The sequence below is a fragment of the Apis laboriosa genome, unplaced genomic scaffold (assembly GCF_014066325.1).
Source record: "Apis laboriosa isolate Shangri-la unplaced genomic scaffold, ASM1406632v1 scaffold18_cov149, whole genome shotgun sequence".
Lineage (NCBI taxonomy): Eukaryota > Metazoa > Arthropoda > Insecta > Hymenoptera > Apidae > Apis > Apis laboriosa.
This window is the reverse complement of record NW_025222233.1, coordinates 885,908-907,185: the sequence shown is the minus strand read 5'-3', so window position 1 is coordinate 907,185 and position 21,278 is coordinate 885,908. Positions and strand designations below refer to the sequence as shown.

General features: G+C 25.9%; 1 protein-coding gene across 3 annotated transcripts; it reads left to right on the top strand.

The window, feature by feature from the left end:
• Window positions 1-995: 995 nt before the first annotated feature.
• On the top strand, window positions 996-21,277 carry LOC122712081 (filamin-A). Of its 3 annotated transcripts, XM_043931419.1 has the most exons (41): window positions 996-1,196; window positions 2,261-2,411; window positions 2,741-3,118; window positions 4,015-4,139; window positions 4,297-4,427; window positions 4,509-4,722; window positions 4,818-4,935; window positions 5,108-5,295; window positions 5,390-5,545; window positions 5,652-5,793; window positions 5,882-6,087; window positions 6,172-7,648; window positions 7,744-7,879; window positions 7,953-8,032; window positions 8,120-8,287; window positions 12,510-12,656; window positions 12,743-12,970; window positions 13,087-13,401; window positions 13,460-13,678; window positions 13,793-14,113; window positions 15,429-15,650; window positions 15,755-15,942; window positions 16,016-16,220; window positions 16,285-16,422; window positions 16,527-16,700; window positions 16,773-17,080; window positions 17,167-17,395; window positions 17,499-17,627; window positions 17,709-17,924; window positions 17,986-18,162; window positions 18,241-18,480; window positions 18,555-18,698; window positions 18,782-18,940; window positions 19,038-19,186; window positions 19,261-19,447; window positions 19,513-19,775; window positions 19,846-20,017; window positions 20,108-20,326; window positions 20,407-20,603; window positions 20,706-21,008; window positions 21,083-21,277. In XM_043931419.1, exons 3-41 carry the CDS (start codon window positions 2,749-2,751, stop codon window positions 21,149-21,151), a joined length of 8,829 nt encoding a protein of 2,942 aa, XP_043787354.1. In that variant the 5' UTR covers window positions 996-1,196; window positions 2,261-2,411; window positions 2,741-2,748; the 3' UTR covers window positions 21,152-21,277. The 3 variants fall into 3 exon arrangements, with proteins under 3 accessions (XP_043787354.1, XP_043787353.1, XP_043787355.1); XM_043931418.1 differs by lacking the exon at window positions 2,261-2,411; XM_043931420.1 differs by lacking the exons at window positions 996-1,196; window positions 2,261-2,411; window positions 2,741-3,118; window positions 4,015-4,139 and having other exon boundaries at window positions 4,370-4,427; window positions 4,529-4,722.
• Window position 21,278: the final 1 nt, after the last annotated feature.

Genomic DNA, 21,278 nt, shown 5'->3' with positions numbered 1-21,278 from the left:
CAAATTTGAGGATTTTTCAAGAAGATGGTGCTAGTTAAATGAAAAACAATATTTTATGTATCATACATATATTTATATATATATATGAATTTTTATATTTTTATATATATAAATAGAAACTGTTATAAGGAAAATAAATATTTTATATTATAAATATATATATATATTTATAATATGCGCATAAATATATTTTTTTTATGAAAATTAGCCCAAAAATTAATAAATCATTATTAAATTATATAAACATATTTTTCATCGATATGTATTTAAAACATTTCTAATTATAAAATACATTTAATAAAATAAGATATTATTGTTCAATATAATTAATTAACATACTAAGCTTAACATTCTATATGAGTTAATATGGCTTATTAAATACCTGGAGATTTCAATACCCGATGAAGAAATATTGAAACACATTCAATTCCAATCATTGAAATTACTTTTTTTTGTATTACTTATAGCTATTTTAATTGCATTATTTAAAAGATTTTTGAAAGAGAAATCCTTGTATAACAATAAATACATATATATATATATATATATATATATATGTACGAATATATTCTAAACATTATTTATCCATACGCCTGTAAATATGCTACCATTCGATTTCCAATCCGACAGGTGCCACCACCTTGCGGAATAATTTGCGTAATTCTAGTTACTGAATTTCAGTAGTGTATTAAACCAAAATAAATAAGGTGTTTGAATATAATGTTTAAATAATTTTGTTTTTAATTACTTTTAATTTATGCTATTTTAGGAAAGAAATGACATATTTTCTTTTAATATATTCTCGTTTTAATTAACATATGTTATTTAATTTTTATAAGTATATTATAAAGCGTAGGGTCCGAAATTAGATAGATACATGTTTGTATTCATTACAATTGTGTGTTCCAACGGTTTCAGAAAGCGATTGTGTTGACTTGTGAAGAAGAAGGGGATTTTCATGTTAGTTCAGTGAGCTCACGCGCGTCGAACAACAATCATCGACAATAGTACGATTCAAAAATCTTCGACGTCCAAAAATGGCGTTTCTTGGATAATATATTGTCACATTAAAATTCGTTCTAGTTTTGTTAACAAGTGAAACAGGTCTTTGAAAGGAAAACGTGTAAACTAAGGAATATTGGAGAAACGATTTCTTGAGAGTCCATATTCAGGAGATTGCTTCGCAAAACAACGACGTAAATATCAGTTCACATACCAAACATTCTTACATCTTTGGTTGTGTGAGTGAATATATAAAATAATTTGTTTTTAAAACAATTATTTCAACAAAATTAAATGTCATTTCTAACAATCAAGTTTTTTGCATATTGATATATGAAATTATACTTTTGTGTATTCTTTGAATAAACCTATCCCAAATCGCGCTCTTTCAACGAAGATTCCGATTGGTCAAATCATTGACTATTGACCAATCGATGAATTCTTTTATAAAATTTATAATTTATATTCTAAAAATAAAATTTATTATCTTATAATAATTTTGATTGGTTATAAGATATTATTTGATTAAAATATTTAAGCATTCGATAATAAAAAAAATTATAAATAAAGTGAAAGTGCAAAGGAAAATGAATTTCTCTTATAGATACAAATATGTAATATTGATATTATTATTTACACTTTATTAATATTTTTCATAAAAATGATAAAAAAAAAATCATAGTTCTTGTACTCTTATGTTTAATTAATTTTTTCTAATATATATCTAATTATTTCTAATATATATCTAATTATAACATTATATACAATCAAATACAAATGATTCTTATTTATTAAACATTTCTTTTTGAATAAAAATTATTGTAGTAAAAATTTAAAAATTATTTTAAATATTTTATTTTGTGTATATATTATTCGATAAATTTAATTTTATTTGTTTTATTTATGTTATATTTTTCTTTTGAAATCGAATATTATATGATTAATATATGATTAATATAAAGAATTAAATTCTTAAATTAAATTCTTAAATTAAATTAAATTCTTCTATTAATATGAAATCAAATAATAAAAAATAGTGATCAATAACATTGTCCATCAAAGTTTGCTTACTTCAGTGAAAAATTTTTACACACTTACGCAAGCTTCACTGGTTGGACAAGGTTTTGAGACATAGTGATGTCATAACATAATGTAACGTAACGAAGTAATTCTTGTGACACGTGTAATTGATGTTATATTAATATATCATATTGGTAACCTAACGATGTAATAATTTGATTGTCTGTATTTTTTGCAGATAAGATTATAAAAAGAGAATGGTTGAACTACAATATTATTTCTACGCTTTCTTGTTTCCTTTCTCTTGACTGTAACTGTAAAAGATTTAATGTATTCGAATAAAGTAACAGAACGTTAATTATCCATTTTAAGGGATGTAAAGTATACATGTAAATTCCATTAATTATTAAATATTATCAACACTTTCATCATAAAAAATTTTCTTAATAGCATAAATAAATAATTTTTACGTGAGAAATTAATCTCATTATTTTTAAGAAATATCATAATATGCAATTTATTGTTTTATTGATCTTTTATCTTAATTATACATATAATATATCATTCATTAGATCACTTGATTTATAGATCATTTAATTATTTCGATATTATTATTATTTCATTTAAACAGAGTTATATTTTTTATCTATCAATAGTATTTACCAATATTATATCACTAATAAGAAAAAATTTTATATCATATAATATTACAAAATAGAAACAAAAATGGAATCGACCGAACAATTACGACCGGAAGAATTGGTGGGATTAGTAGCTCGATCTGCTGAAGGTACAGCAGCGAAAGGAATGCCTATCAAAGGACACGAAGATCTATGGGTGGAAATTCAAGCGAATACTTTCCGAAATTGGGTGAACGAGCACTTAAAACACGCGGTTGATACTGCAAACAGTCCTGTGATCGATCTTGTTGAAGATTTTCGGGACGGTACACGACTTTGTGCTCTCGTTGAAGTACTTACTAAACGACGTTTACCTCGATGGAATCCCAGACCTGCAAATCAACATCATCATTTAGAAAATGTTTCAACAGCCCTTCAAGCTATCGAAGCTGACGGTGTAAAACTTGTTAATATCGGTACGTTGTATTAATATTATTATTTATTATATTTTGCTTATATATAAATATATATAAATATTAATATTAATTATATATAAATATATAAATACTTTCAAGGATCTTATTTAATAAATGATTTATTACTATGCTATTTTTATTTTTTTTATAATTATAATAATTTATTGATTGATTCAATTAATTATTATATTATAAATGTATTTTATGCATAAATTGTATAAAATATATTTTTTTCAATAAAATATTAAGCAATTAAAATATTCAAAATTATTTTGTTCAATATTTATATAGAAAATTATTTAATAAATATATATATATATATATACATACATATATTATGTATCTTTCATGTATTATAAGTCATATTATGATAATAAATATAGAAAATTGTTGCTAATATTATTTTAAAGTTATTATAAACTTATTTTAAATTAATCATTAATATTTCATTTAAATATAATACATTATATTTAATAATATTTCTAGTAGTATTTCTAGATTATATTTTTAGATAATAATTTAGCTGATTATAATTATATTCCTAAATATTTTAATAAAGCAATAATAGTAAAATTTATTTTAATTAATATTATTTTTCACAATAAATAATATAATTTTTATGTTTTTTACAAAAAATCAAATTCCGAAATCATTGCCTTTTTGTGAATTCTGATTATGAGATCATAGTCTAGTTATTATACAATTATTCTATTGTATTTTAATTAATATATTTTAATAACAATTAATTTAATTCTTAATAAATCCGAATGTTCAATAAAATTTAGCATGCAAAGAAACTTTTATAATTTTTTATAATCTATAAATCAATGTTTCTTTATTGACAGAAAAATATAATTAATTTAAATATTTTATCTTTAAATTCTTTTTCTTCATAGGTAATGTAGACATTGTCAATGGTAATTTGAAACTAATTCTTGGACTGATATGGTCACTCATTGTAAGGTACCAAATAGGCAAGTCCAAGTTCCCTCCAAGGAAACTTATGCTGGCATGGCTCAAGGTCAGTATACGTAATTATATGAGTAATCTTACTATGTCGTAAATTTATATTATATATTTTATATAATTATAATATATATACATATATTTAAAAAATATGTATAAAATATAAATTTTATAAATTAAGAAGAATTATTTTATTTTAATTTATTTTACAGACAGTTTTGCCAGAATGTAGAGTCAACAATTTCACCACAGATTGGAATTCTGGTGTATATCTGAGTGCCTTACTTGATTATTGTCAACCAGGACTATTTCCTCATTGGCGACGGCTTGATCCAAACGATAGGTATAATCAGAAAATTTTGATCTTTTTAGAATCATTTCACAAATTGAAAATTAAATATTCTATAAAAAATTTCATATCAAGCGTTTACAATTGTCGAAAAGCTATGGAGATTTCAAAACGTGAATTCGATATACCTATGGTATTGGAACCAGAATATCTTGCATCGCCATATTTGGATGAATTATCGGGAATGACCTACTTATCGTACTTCATGAAGGAAGGTTCACCAGGTTTTCATGCAACATTACGATGGGTTAATTCTCAATTATCTCATCATCCAGTACAAAACTTTACAGTAAATAAATATTTCTTACTTCTTTTTACATGAGATTACTTAATATGAGATCATATTAAAAATTCTTTCTATTAAGTTTGAATCGTTTTCTACAGACTGACTGGAATGATGGTAGAACTTTATGTAGTATTGTCAGGAATTTAGGAGGATCTGCTCCTGCTTATGATAAAATCGATATCGATCCTTCCACGTGGGAACATAATATACAAATGGGTAATTATAATATGCATTTAGATATCATTATTCATTATTATCATATATTTTGTATTTAAATATCAATTTATAAAATTATTTTTTTTCTCTCATATATATATATATATATATATATATATATATATAAAATATATAAAATAAAGAATTTTATTTATTTTGTATTTTCTGAAAGGTATTGATGGAGGAAAAAAATTAGGTGTGGAACCTATTCTTAAAGCAAAAGATATGGCAGATCAAAATGTAGAACATTTAGGCGTTATGGCATATGCAGCATGCTTTCAATGGGTAAAGCCTCGCCCTCAAACAAGCAAACAAATTGTTGTTCATATTGATAGCACTTCTGCAAGAGTGCAACAACCGGTTAGTTGAATAATGAACAATTAAGAAATTATTTGTTCACTTAATTTTTTAAAGTATTCTACATGTATTAACAAAATTTCTGTTTATTATTTAGGCGCATTTCAAATTAGAAATTCTTACCAAAGAAGTAAATACGAGAGAAGTGCGTGGTGAGATAATAAGTCCGAGCGGACGGATAGAATGTAGATTAACATGGAATGGAGTTCATGGAAAAGGAACTTTTATACCTATAGAAGTTGGAATGCATAAGGTTTAATTCTACAATTTTAGATACATTATGCATAGCATATATATCAGAATGGAAAATTTCATTTAAATAAATTGATACACAAAATTCGTTATTGTTTGCGTTACAGTTAATGGTATATAATGACGGAGAATTAGTAGATGGATGTCCCTATTATTTCAGAGTTTTACCTCCCTTAACCAAAATCAAATCACCTGGTATGGATCCTTGTGCTATAGGATCTATTGTTGAAGTTCTAGTCAATAGTTACGGTAATATGTCTAGTCACTTATATGATAATTATATATATATATTGAAATAAATAAAAAATTATTTATATTTATAAAATTATATTTTTAGGAACTAGTCATGATGGCATTGATGTTACTGCGTGGTCACCTACTGGAAGATCATTATTGTGTCCTGTTAAAGAAAACGATGGAGTACACACTGCAACCTTTCAACCTGATGAGACGGGAGAATGGAGTATTGCAATAACTCATAAAGGAAATCATATACAAGGTGGCCCATTTACATGTTTTGTATTTGATCCTAATGGAATAAAGGTATATAAATTATTATATATATATATATATATATATTCTTATTTATTTCCTTAAATGTCTATCATATTCGATAAATATTTATAGCTATTGGAAACGGAGGGTGCTTTACCTGGACAACCATTTTCATTTACTGTCGATGCAACAGGAACTGGAGGTCTTGGCGACGTAATAATAGATTTAGTTCATGATAAACAATCAATTCCTTTCAGAATGGAAAATTTTAGACATATGCAATATCGAGTTTCATTTATTCCATCAGAATCTGGAAAGTATAGAATTTATATATACTTTAATGGTTCCGATGTTAGAGGTTCTCCATTTTCTATTCGAGTGGGAACTCAAAAAGGATCAAAAAAATCAAAAGAATCTAATTTTGATAAAACGAAATTATCTTCGCTGGAAAGGCGAATGAATGATTTAAATGTTTCAATGGAAACCGATCGATCAAGTCCTCTCCTCAAGCAGAAATCTTATTCTCCCACTACATATAAATTATCTAGCCCAACTCAACATATACGTGAATATTCTCCTGTACATCAAACTACCTCCACTTATAAAACATCGAATTATTTGGAAAATTCTAATTCGACGTATCATACATCAACTTCGATCAATCGATCTCCAAGTCACAGTAATAGTCCAATTTCACGAAATCTTCATAGTCCATCTATGGTTAAAGATACGAAAGAAATTTATTCTACTACATACAATCATTCAAGATCTCCAACTGCACAAAGTCCTAATTTTATGAAAGAATCGAAAGATATTTATACATCCAATACAAGTACATCTCGATCTCCAAATCCAAGTCCAATACATGGCTCAAGATATTCACCAGTTATTAAAGAATCACGTGAAATTTATAATTCGGGATCCTTAAAGAGATCTCGGTCTCCAGATCGAAATTCAATGGCATATCGAAGCGCGACACAAAGTCCTGTCAATAGAAGTTTCAGTCCAAGAAACAATGACAGAGATAATAGTTATAATAGAAAGGATTTTACAGATAATGGAACAGTTGATACCAGTAGTAATGTTAGAGTATCTTCGATGGTTGGTGGAAAATCTAGAAGAGATTCATGGGATGCTATAGAAAAAACAAAATCTTTACTATCTTACGGTAGTTTAGAATCTCTTGCTAATTTAACTAATAATTCTGCTATGGCTGAAAATAATTCAAATTATTTTAATAACAATTATAAACAAGATTATAGTTCAAAAAACATTTTGCAAACCTATAATAGTTCTTCCAATTTGGTTCAGAAAGTTTCAACCTCAGAATACAATACATCTCAAAAATATAACAATGAAAATCACAATATTCGCACGCAAACGCATGGAATTCTTAAAAATAAAAATAATAATTATTATAAAAACGTGGATATCACAGATGGAGTTCATGAACGGTATATTAATAATGTAATTTCTAGTTCATCAACACAAGATAGGAATTACGAATTTGTAACTGGAAGTGCATTAGAGACATTACCGATTCATAAACCGACTACCTTTACAATCGATCAAAGTATAGATACGAATAAAATCACTGTTAATGTTTGTGGTAAGTTTTCATATTACATAATATTGTGTTACGTAATAGTGTGATATACTGTATATTTTTATATATTTATATCATATATTTATATGCGAGTTTAGGTCCAAGTGGTAAAATAGTTCCAGTACAAAAATCAACTCTTCGAGGTTTAACGTATTCAATAACCGCTCAAGAAGTTGGAGAACATATTATTCAAATTTTAGTAAATGGCCAACATATTCAAGGCTCACCTTTCAGGTTCATGGTTATTTAAGTTATGAACAAAAATATAGTCATTTTAAATTTAAAATTGAATTCTTTTTCATTTCAGATCGCAAGCATACAATGCTCATGCTATTCAAGTTGGGAACATTCCGAATGGCGTTGTCAATCAACCAGTAGAATTTGAAAGTATGTATATAAAATTGTTTTTATTATAAAATAAAAGTTTCAAAATAAAACAAACTTATATCAATGTATGCTTTTAATATTTTATAGTTGATGGATCCAATGCCGGATCTGGAAATCTAGAAATCCTTGTAAATGGTGGTCATGTAACTAGTTTTGTTAGAGCATTGGGTAGTCAACGATTTCTGGCATCATTTGTACCTCATGAAGCTGTTGTACATCTCGTAGAAATGACGTTCAATGGTGAAGTTGTTCCTGGTAAGTCTCTATTTATTTCATATTACTTTGTTATAAGAATTTATTTACTTCATGCACTACAATAACTTAAAAAAAATAAATTAAATTCAATATAAAAATTTTGAAAATAATATGGAATATAAAATAAAATTGTATATATTTTTGAATCTAAAATATTCAATGAAAATAATTTTTTGCAATAATAGCATTATTTTTCAACAATTGATTTTTTCAATCTGTTTTAATAAAATATTCAGAATGTATTGTTTGAACTTTTTTTTTAAATTAATATTCGCTAAATAAATATTAAAAAAATATTATTTGGATTTTGAATGAAAACTATACTTAAGTTTTTGTTTTATTTTCATATATAATATGATGTGTATATTATTCGAATCAACAGATTATTGATCAGGTCATTGACTTGCGATTTCACGCATCCACGTGATGTTCCACTGACACATATACAACGTCATCATTTCCTTTCCTTCTTGACTTTTTTCCTTTCATTTGTTGTCTAAATACAATGAATAATATTCTTATTTAAATAATTTTATATTTTTGCAATAAAATATCATACAATTGTATTAATATTAATAATATTAATACTAATATTATAATAGATAGAAATTAGATAATTAAAAATTTATTTTTATTTATCTTCTCTAATTAGAATCAATGAAATGATTCTAGAATAAATTGAAAATGAAGTTATCATGAATAAAACTTCAAGTAAATCTATAACAATATATATAATCTACAATATTATAAAAATCATTGAGATATTTTTCTTATACTATTTTGAAAATTATAATAATTCTTCAAATTAAAAAAAAAGATACGATTAATATTTAAAAATAAAAATATTTAAAAATTTAAATATCTAAAAGTATATTATTTATTGGTAATATCTATGTCATTTAATATTTTTAAATAAATTTTATATAAACAAATTTTTTTATTGAACATATCAAACATTAATGTTTTATAAGTTAATCGAAAATATTTATATGATTTCATTAATTAAAAAAAAATATTATGGAAACCGTAGGTGTGGTCACTAAAGTCTTTGTATACTTGTAGACATATTTGGTTAGAAGATAGTCAGTTTCTTCCTACATAAAAATAAATTTAAATGCATATAACTGCATATAATTTAATTATAATGAATATAATTTTTGAAATATTAAAATTTATGCTAATTAAACAAAATGATGTAAATAATTATAATTAATTATGTATATAAAACAAAATATATTTTTATTTCTTCAACACAGTTAAAAAAGAAAATTTTTATCCTATTTAAATAAAAATAATAATTTGTATATATAATTATAAGTTTTTTTATGCAATCATTAATAATATCAAATATCAAATCTTGTACCGTTATTATTTATCGAGAAAAAAATATTTACTATCGTTTCTATTTTACAGATACTATGTGAAATAAGTTATAATTTTGCTGCACATAAAATAATTATTTTATTTTTTTATTCAATTCTTTTTTTCATAAATCTATTATTTGAATTAATCTTGAAATATATATAAGTAAATATAAAGAAATATATAATATAATATTTTGTACACAATTTTTTGTATACAATTTTTGAAATTTAAATGATGCATGAAAATTATTAGAATATTATTAAATATCAAAATTTCAATTGTATATATATTAATTGAAACTTAGAAATTTAATTAAAGAAAATTTTTATTTATAAAAAAGTTAATATATTATTATTATTATTAAAGAGATTCAAAAGAAAATTAATACTTAAAAACTTTAAATTTTATAATTTGAGAAAAGAAATTGAACTTATATAAAAAAATATAATATATGTTTCCAAATTTCTTCTTCATTTACATTCTTTTATCTATTTTCAAAAATTTAGAAAATAATAAAATCAATAAATATGAATCATTGTTATTTATTTATTTTATTTTATTTATTATTTATTTATTATTATTTTATTTTTGTATTTTTAAAAAAATAATTGTATCACTTTATCACTAAGACTTTTATGTAACATATTACTTTTATGCAAATATGTATAGTCATGCATTGAATTATATTAATCTTAATTTATTATTATATAAGTAATATTTCAATTATCACAATATTATCAGATTTAAAAAAATTTTTTTTCTTCAATTCATTTTTTATTAGTTTTATTTATGTGAATTAATAATAATTACCAGAAAAAAATTTTTAAATCTTATAACGAATTCCCTTCCGTATGACCCGTTACGTCGGAGAATGCAGCGATTCAACCATAGTCCCTTCAATATAACTCTTAAGAATGTAGTGCAAATAATTTGAAATTAAAAAAGAACAGTGTAAATAATTAATATTAATAGGCTAAAACAAATAAAAGATGTCGATTTTTAAAATTTTTTTTCTATTCTTTATATATATAAATATACAGTAATATACATATTACTAATACATATTACTTATATTTTTTACATATAAATCAGAATATAATGAAAATTAACGTAAAATATTAGAAATTATATTAAAATATTCAGTTTCAAATTAATTTGTTATAACAAACATATATCAAAAATATATATTAACGTAGCATTTCTATATAATGAATTATAAAATATGAAAATGCAAAATTACCAATACCTCAGAAACTATGGAGTTTGTTTAAAGAAAAAGTCGAACGAACTCGATCGTCATGGAATTATAATGTATGAAAGCCACATTCCTTACATACATTTAAGTATTACATTCTAATATTTGTTTAGCATAATGAAACATTGAATAATATAACATTATAATTATAAAATTGAACTATGATACTTAAAATATTGCACTTTTTTGATATCAAATAATTATTGATTGACATTAATTTTATAGAGTTACACTTTTTGATAGTTACTCTAAAATAATTTCACATTGAATACAAACAGTGAAGTTTCTATTTGTGGCCGACCTTAAAGTATCGAAATACGCAGATCAGGTATCCTGTGAACGTATACACCATAGCCGGTTGAACGAGCAAGAAACGGATGGGAGAACATAGTCGTATCGTGTCCATTTAAGACCCTATACTGATTTATATTATAAAATTAATTTCTAATAAAAATAATGTATTTTTTTAAATAAAAAAATCATTGAATATAAATAGGAAACTATAATATCTAATTTAAATTAATGTAAAATTAAATATATGCAAAAAAAAAATATAATAAAAAATTGTTGTCCATATATACCAAGAAACATACGGCCCTGATTTTGGGCCTAAGCAGCAATCCAGTAGTAGCAGTTACACCCGTTCCGTCTCTTGACTGTGTGTCTATCGTGAATCGCGACTTGCTGACGTTTCTTCATCAAGAAATCGAAACTATAAAATTTTTTAATTTTCTTGATTATTTAAATTTTAATTTGTTCTTTGTTTTTGTAGTTTTAAAATTATTTCAAAATGAGTTTTCAAAGGAATCATTCGCAATTAATTTTCAATAAAAATAAAATAACTCTAATCGAATTAGTGCACGAACGACTGTGAAAACATTCAATACTTATCTGTTCGTACTTATGGCCGAGATCGAAGTGTATTCCATAATGGAATTCTATTATTGACTGATAGATTTGATTCATGTGTTTCATTTTCTATATTTTTGAATTTAATATATTTACAATATAATTGAATTTTAAATTTTTTTTTTAAGTTTTTTAGAGTTTTTCAGGTTTAGTTTGAAATTTAAAGTGATAAAGGTAATCTAATTTTTCGTATTTCTATAAAATTAAAATAAATGTAACTTCTTTTTTTATCAAATTTAAATATAGTTAATCTGTTATTTTTTCTACAATATTTTTTTTTCTCAAAATTCATGAAAATTATTTTCTTTTGTACTTGTTATAACTATATTTCCTTATACGTAATATCTTCAAAAAATCATTAAAAAGCAGCTGGTTTGAATCATGTTGTATTACTATTAATTTAAAATTTTATTCAATATTACATATTTTTAAATAAATTACTTATTTAAAAAAATAGAATGCGTTATATTGAAAATTATTCGTAATTTAAAAATTGTTATATTATATTTTAATATTATATTATGTTATATATTATATATTATATTACATATTATATTATATATATATTTATATAAAATAGAAAATTGTTATAATTTCTATAATTTACATTTTACATACTTTAATACATATTAATAATCTTATTATTTAATTGCATATGAACAATTAATATTTGACTAAATTATCAATTAATAGGGTCACCCTGGCGTGTGGGCATTATGCCAGTACCAAAAATGTCAGTGATTGGAGATTCCATAAGATTGGTCCCTGCTGGTAGTCCAGCATTTTTTGAACTTTCTGCTCTTGGCTTTAATAGTAATGAAATTGATGTACAAATTATAAGTAAGTATCTATTTATAAATATTAATTTTATTATATTTGAAATCATTGCTAGTTTTTTTATAATTAAAATATAATTATATTTCTAGCACCTTCTAAAAGATATATACAGGCAAAAATTGATGAAGTATCAGGAAGACCTGGAGAATTTCGTGTTGAATTCACTCCAATAGAAGTAGGTAGTCATCTTATAGAAGTAACCATTGCTGGACAGAAGCTACCGGCAGGACCACTAGTTGCTAAGGTGTACAACAGCAGTTTGATTCAAGTTACTGATGTTCCCAGTGCTGTTGTAGGACATGCCTGCCAATTTAGAGGTAATTAAAGATAATAATTTCTGAAAGAAAAATTATCTTTTTAATGTGCACAAATGCTTGATTTTTGTTAATTTTCTAATTTTTTTATAATTAATTTTTTATAATTAATTTTATAGTTGATGCTAGTGCTGCTGGTGAAGGACAACTTGAAATTTCTATAAATGAAGGAGAAGTACCAAATCATGTTCAAGTAGTTGGAGGAGGACGTTGTCTTGTTTCTTTTACACCAGAAACTGCTAAATCACATTATATTGACATAAAATTTAATGGAGAAGCTGTAAAAGGATGTCCCTTTATTTGTAATGTATCTGATACTAGTAGAGTAACATTAAGTTTAAATCATCTGGAATTAATTCCAGTGGATCAACCTGCTAGTTTTCATATGGGTGTTGATGGTAGTGGTAATGCAGAACTTGCAGTTTCTGTAAAAGGTTAGTAAGAATATACATTAAAATTTTTAAATATTATAGCAACATATAATAATTTTAGGACCAAATTGTGAATTGCCTGTCAAGGTAACTGGAGATATAAAAAATGGTTTTACTGCAGAATTTATTCCAAGAGATGTTGGTGTTCATTCAATTAGTGTTGAATATAATGGACATGCTGTAAATGGTACACCATTTTTAGCAAAAGCATTCAATGCAGATAAAGTATTAATTGGTCCTGTAGCTAGAGGTAGTGTTGGCCAACCAACACATTTTACTGGTATGCTTTAAAAATAATCTTTAAATATAATATATATAAAATAAATAAATAAAATATATATTTAATAATATATTTAATATTTTAAAAATTTTTTAAATTTATTATCTTCTTTAGTTGATGCAAGTCAAGCTGGTGAAGGAAATTTAGAAATTACGATATCAGCTCGTAATCAAAACATACCTACTCAAGTCACGCCACAAGGAAATGCTCGATTTTCAGTTAGTTTTGTTCCATTTGAAGCATGCGAGCATATAATTAATATAGCCTTCAATAAACGAACAGTACCAGGTTGCCCAATTATAACTCGAGTAGGTGGTGATAGTCATGTAACAGTGAGTGGGCAGGCATTAAGCAGTGCTGGATTAGGACGACAAAGTTATCTTACTATCAGTAATGTTGCCGGTAGCTTGGAAGATTTAGAAGTTAATGTTGAAGGTATGTTTATTTTTCTTTTATTATTATTATTAATATTTCTTTATAATTGTATATTAATACGTGTATGCCGCATGTATACTTCTCAATTTAAAATCTTTACTAGTTATTATTGCACAAATGCCACAAATTTCACAGAGATATTATATTCTCTGTTCGATATTCTTTTATACTTTGTTTCAATTTAGTATTGTGTATAATTATTGCATATCAGTTTTGCCGACANATATATATATATATATATATATATATATATATATATTGAAACACTTTTTATGTTGTATCTTCTATTTAATTATATTTGTTATTTAATTAATAAATTTTATCTGTTAGTTATGGTGGAAACTTGCACGAAGTTCTACTTTTTGTGTTTGTTTGTCTTGTTAATCTTTAGCTTGAGAGCAATTCTCTCTCTGTTGCAGGTCGGCCAGCTTTCAGACTACGACATTACTAGACTTCTCAAACACAACTAATTTCATTTTAATTAATTAATGGATTATATAACTGGTGGTGGGTTTTAACTTAACATTTTCTAAAATTGTTGCATAGAAATAATCTTTTATTTTATTTTCATGTTGTGGCTCATTTTAAAATATTATAAAAAAGTAGGTTTTATTTTTTAATATGTGATTTTTTAAAGCAGTAACTAACGCTTTTCAATTTTATCAATTATTAAATCATAGTAAAACATATTTTTTGCGTGATAGTCATCTTTTAATGGTGCTAATAAATATTATTTCAACTCTTAAACATTAGTGCATATAACTATAGGTTTTAAATATGTAATTTGTATTGCTTTAGTCAATGTGCCAATCATTTATTTGAATAATATTTAGCTATTAAATTTAATGTCAACAATGCAAAAATCGATCTCTTATGATTTTTAATTCTTAAATTTTCATATATTTTGCTTGAATTATTTTTTCACATAACTTCTTTCCTATATAATACTTTAATAATTAATCTATTAATTTGAATTTAATTACATTATAAGTAAACTAATATTTTATTGAATTTACATTTACATATTTCAAATATGCAATTCTATCATAACATATGCTTGTATTATATATATATATATATATACATATATTATATTATTATATATATTATTATATATATTATATACTGTATATACATATATATACATATTGCTTTTTTGAATTAGACATTGCTTATTATAATTAATAATCTTAATATCAGAAAAAACTTAATATAATAGATTGCACTCTATTCTTTGCCTTTGGTATCCTTGTGATCTACTCCTAGTAGTTGGCTGACTAAATTATATTAAACAACTAACCGGCGGACTTGATAGGACCCAATGGACAGGCCGTACCCGCTCAAGTCACTGACAACAAAGATACAACATGCAGTGTAGCATTTACACCAAGAATAGTTGGAGAACATAGAATTTCAGTAAGTCATCGGAATGTTCCCGTGATTGGCAGTCCATTTAGCTGCAAAGTATATGATGTGACTGCTATTAAAGTGAAGGATGCTAAACATGGTGTTATTGGAATGCCTGTTACTTTCTTAGGTATTATTATTATAATTGAAATACATTAAAATATAAAGAAAATACATATATAAAGAAAAATATTTTTTGATTTTTTTCTTTTTCTTTTTCTTTTTTTTTCTTAGTTGAGACTAGTCAGGCAGGACCAGGAAATCTAGAAGTGACAGTAAATGGAGGTCGTGTACCTACATCTGCTCAAGCTCAAGGACCACATACATATGCAATATCATTCACGCCTCGTGAGCCAATCGTACATACTGTGGATTTAAGATTTAATGGAGAGGATGTACCTGGTAGCCCCTTTAGTTGTCAAGTATATAATGTTATTATTTTTTTCTTTTAAATTTGAGATATGTATATTACAATTATTTATTATTATTAAACAGGTGAGTGATACAGCAAAAGTGATAATAACAGAAGGACTTGAAAAAGTATCTGTAAATCGATTAACAACATTTACAATAGAAGCAGATATATCATTAGGAACTCCTATTGTAGAAGTTCTCTCACCATCTAGAGAAAGCTTACCAATACATGTTAAGCAGAGTGGTCATGGATGTTACACTGCAGGATTCACACCTAAAGATGTTGGTATGTAAATAAATGATTAATAATTACAAATATATTTAAATAAAGAAATATATAAAAATTCTAGGCGATCATAGTGTTGAAGTGAAAATAAATGGATTACATGTAGAAGGTAGCCCATTTTTAGTAAAAGCTTACAATGCTGATAAAGTAAAAGTAACAGACATAAATAGTGGTATCGTTGGTAAACCAGTTTTCTTTAGCAGTGAGTAATAGTTTTTATTTTATTTTGTACATTGATTTATATTATCGATTAATATTTTAATATGTATATTATTATATTAATCTTTTCTTCCATTTTAATCTTAGTCAATGCTAGTCAAGCGGGTGCTGGTAATCTTGAAATTATTGTTGCTGTAAATGGTAAAAATGTACCGAATTATGTACAAAGCGAAGGAAATGCAAAGTTCAGAGTTAATTTTAAACCACAAGAAGCTGCTGTACACAGTCTTAGTGTTCGATTTAATGGAGAACCTGTCCCAGGTATATAGCAAAAATTCACAGCTGTATAAATTAAGTATAAAAGTAGGTATAAAAATATATTTTTATTTTTAGGTTCACCATTCAACTGTAAAGTAATTGGTGCAGGTCAAGCTATAATTATTGGCCATAATCTAAAAATGGGAGCAGTAAAACAATTAATGTCTTTTATTGTGGATCCACAAGCTCTCTCAACAAATTGTGATGTAATCGTAACACCGCCATCAAACATATCACTTCCTATTACAATAGAACCTGTAGATGGAAAATATAACATCAGTTTTGTCCCTGTGGAAGTGGGCAGACATAATATCAGCATATTAGTTGATAGTGAACATGTAAAAGGCTCTCCTTTTGCTTGCAATATTTATGACGTTACAAAGGTAATTTTTTTAAAATGTTTGAATTTATAATTTAGTTAAACATTTTTTATTTAATTAATTCAATTATTTATTTTATATTTATATAGGTACATGTATCAGGTCTTACGGAAGCATTGTTAGGTCAAGCTACAACATTTACTGTTGATGCTGCTGAAGCTGGTGAGGGCACATTAGAATTAGTGGTGAGCACAGAGAATAATACAGTTAAAGCTGAAGTAGTTGCTTGTGCTCGTGGATTATATGATGTAACATTTGTTCCACAAACTACTAGTACTCATTATGTTAATATCAGTTTCAATGATGATAACGTACCAGGTCTGTTAAATATTTTAATGTTTCTTTTTTAAATTAATTATTGATTAATAATCACGATAGTTAATAACAAACTTAGTAATGTTAAATTTGTGTGATTTACTAGGAAGTCCGTTTAAATGTCCAATTATTAATACAATGTTAGATGGACCATCTATGATTCGTGTTGGAAATACAGCATACATGGATTTAGAAATGCCAGGATTAGAGGGACCTGTTTCTGCAGAAGTTACAGGTAAAATTGTATTTTACATATTATTATATAATATAATAATATACTTTGTAATATTAAAATTCAATCATATATGTAATATAGGTCCTGATAGTATAATTATTCCATGCACATTGATGAAATTATCACCCAATTTATATCGAGTAGAAATTCGAACGCGACAGGTCGGTACTTACAGCGTAATATTCAGTGACGGTCATAAAATGATTAGTTCTCAAACACTTCAAGCTTTCGATTCTGGAAAAGTAACAATTAAAGAAGTATCAGATGTAGTTTGTCATCGACCAGGAACCATTACAGGTATATAAATTGTAAAATATAATTTTAAATATTTCTATTAAAATATAAAATTTTGTTATAGTGGTTGTATCAAAAGAAGCTGGTCCTGGAAAATTAACTGTAAATGTACGTGCGGCTGGTGCTGATGTTGATAGTGTAATTAGAGAAGGAGAAAATGGTCAATATGATATAATTTTCCATCCTACACGAGCTGCTCCTCATAAAGTTCATATAAAATACAATGAAGTTCATATATTGGGTATAATATATTGTCTATTTTTATTTAATTATTTTTTATTATTTTTAATTATATTATTTGCTATATCATTTTTTGTAGGAAGTCCATTAGATTTGACAGTTCGTGGTCCCACTGGAGGTAGAGAAGTCACTGCAACTGGATTAGGATTATACCAATCATGCGTTAATAAAGTAACATCATTTACTATTGAAACTTTAGGAAGTCCTGGAAAAGAATTTGATGTAGTAATCAGTGGACCACAAGGTAATGCAGTTCCAGTTCGATGTTATCAACATCGAGATGGAAATTTGCTTGCTGAATTTACTACAAATACTGTCGGTATGTAAAATAAAAACACAAATAATAACATTAATAATATGTATTTAATAATTAAAATATTTTGATTTTATCAGGTACTTATAAAATCGACGTTTTACAAGGTACAAAACCAGTTTTGGGTTCACCTTTTTTTTGTCAAGCTTTTGATGTTTCTAAAGTAAAACTACAAGAATTAGGACCAATGACAGTATCTGTACATGATCATATCGTTTTCAAGAGTATGTATTTTAAAATAATAAAATTAAAAATTAACTTCTCAAAGTGAAATTTTTATTATAAGCGTGATCATAAATTGTTATAGTAATAAAAACAGATGCTGGAATGGCAGATTTGGATGTAGTAGCAACAAGTCCATTAGGTCAAGAGCTTCCATTACAAGTTACTCCACTTAACGATGGTGCTGAAATGATTGAATTTTCTCCTAGTGTACCTGGTACATATATGATTAATATTACATATGGTAAGATATATCTATATATATCTGTATATATTGTTATAAAATATTATAACTTTTATAAAAACTATATTTATTATATTATTTATATTTTTATATTTAGGCGGATATCCAATACCAGATAGCCCATTAGTATGTACAGTTGATGCAGCTGGTCAAGCTCGCGCAAAGGGAGAAGGTTTATTAAGTGGTCATGTAGATAAAACAGCGCATTTTATTGTCACTGGTACAAGAAGTCCGCCAGCAGTTCAGGTATTTATAAAAAAAATATTTAATTTAATTTATTACATTATATTTTCTTAAATTTCATTTATATCATTTTGTAGGTAGATGGTCCGGATAGTGTTTCGAAAGCAATTATCGAAGCGGGAGCTAATCCAGGTACTTGGAATGTATCTTATATTCCTACTGAAGCTGGAGTATTCGATATTAGAATCGTTTCTGCTGGTCAACAACTTCCAGGATCTCCGTGGCATCCAAAAATCATAGATACTAGAAATCTTCGCGTAATCGGTTAATATTATTATTATTATAAGAATAATATTAATAAATTTTTGAGAATATATTTCTTTTTTAAGGAGGTTGGCCAGCTGTATGCGATGATGTTGGACGATTGAAAATACATCCATCAAATAAAATTAGTTTTGACACTGCTGAAGCTGGACCTGGTGAACTTACTGGGAAAATAGGAGATCATACATTATCTTTTGAAATGACATCAAATAATAGATTGAAACTTATTCCACCAAAATTAAATGGTGGGGAATATCGTTTAGAAATATTCTTTAATGGTATATCTTTCCCAGGTGCTCCAAAATTAGTAATTGTTCAAGATTTAGAGGTAAGATTAAATTTATATTATTGAATTTATATAGTTAATTTAGAAAATTAATATCTCTTCTTATGTTTAGACACCTATACAAGATACAAGTCGAGTTTTATTAAGAGGAAGAGGACTAACATCAGCAAAATGTGGAGAGGAAGTTAGTTTCACAATAGATGGTTCTCAGGCTGGTACAGGAACACCAAAAGTCCAACTTTTTTCACCAACTAGCGAGCTTAATGTAATGTTACAACATTTAGGTAAATATATTGTTATCTTGTTAATGTTAATAAAAAATTTCTTTCATTTTTTAGATTATATTTTTTTACTTTAATTATAATTTTATATAGGAGACAGCGTTTATCGAGCAAGTTATATACCATTAACTCCCGATCCTCTTTTAATGACTGTATCTTGGAATGGAAGACAATTGAAGGGTTGCCCATTACAAATAAATGTAACAAACGCAGCTGATGCATCTCGAGTTATTTGTTCCGGAGATGGATTAAAACATGGAATAGTTGGTCAAGAAATAAGAAGTTTTATTGATACAAGACGTGCAGGTCCTGGTATGTATTATGATTTCAAAATTTTATATTTATTTTTTATGTAAATATATATTAAAAAATAAATATTTTTTTATATTTAGGTGAATTAACGGCCCATTGTGTTGGTCCGCATAAAGTAGCTTACTGTGAATTATATGATCACGGTGATGCAACGTTTACATTAAATGTAAAACCTCAAGAAGCTGGACGCCATGCACTAACAATTAAGTATGCTGGAGAACATGTTCCCGGTTCTCCTTTTACACTACGTGTTTCTGGAGCACCAGATGCTTCAAAGGTAATTTTTTTACTTTATTTTTATAGAGAATGTTTCTTTTTTCAATTAAAAATAATATATTTGAATCAAGAAAATAATTCAAAATAATTTATTTAATAATAGGTTCGAGTTTATGGCCCAGGAATTGAACATGGAGTATTAGCAACATTTCAATCACGATTCATTTGTGATACTCGTGGAGCAGGAGCTGGTCAACTTACGGTGAGAGTTCGTGGTCCTAAAGGAGCGTTTAGAGTAGAAATGCAAAGAGAAACTCAAAAGGATCGTATAATACTTTGTCGATATGATCCAACGGAACCAGGCGATTATAGAGTCGAAGTTCGTTGGGCAGGTGTCCTCGTACCTGGTTCTCCATTTCCCGTTAAAATTGTCGATACTCAAGATGAATTATTAATGTTGACACAGGTATAGTTAAATAATAAAAATTCAAATAAATATTTAAAATGATAAAAAATTCTACATCTTTTTATTATTTTTAGAATGGAGATAATTATTCAACAGGACATCATACTATTGCCTCATGGCGTGGATCACAAGCTATATTGTAAGGCCATTGCATATAAAATTGTTATTATTTTGTATGAACTAATAATATATTTTCATAATATATAACAAATCTGTAACTTATCTAAAATGTTTGCAATAAAAAAATATTTTGAGACAAATTTCTTATAT

Bases quoted from the DNA above. Each gene is read 5' to 3' on its own strand.
- LOC122712081 (XM_043931418.1), top strand. From the start codon at position 2,749: ATGGAATCGACCGAACAATTACGACCGGAAGAATTGGTGGGATTAGTA. The intron at 6,088-6,171 runs GTATATAAATTA...AAATATTTATAG, and splicing joins TTGATCCTAATGGAATAAAG to CTATTGGAAACGGAGGGTGC. The intron at 17,925-17,985 runs GTATATAAATTG...ATTTTGTTATAG, and splicing joins TCGACCAGGAACCATTACAG to TGGTTGTATCAAAAGAAGCT.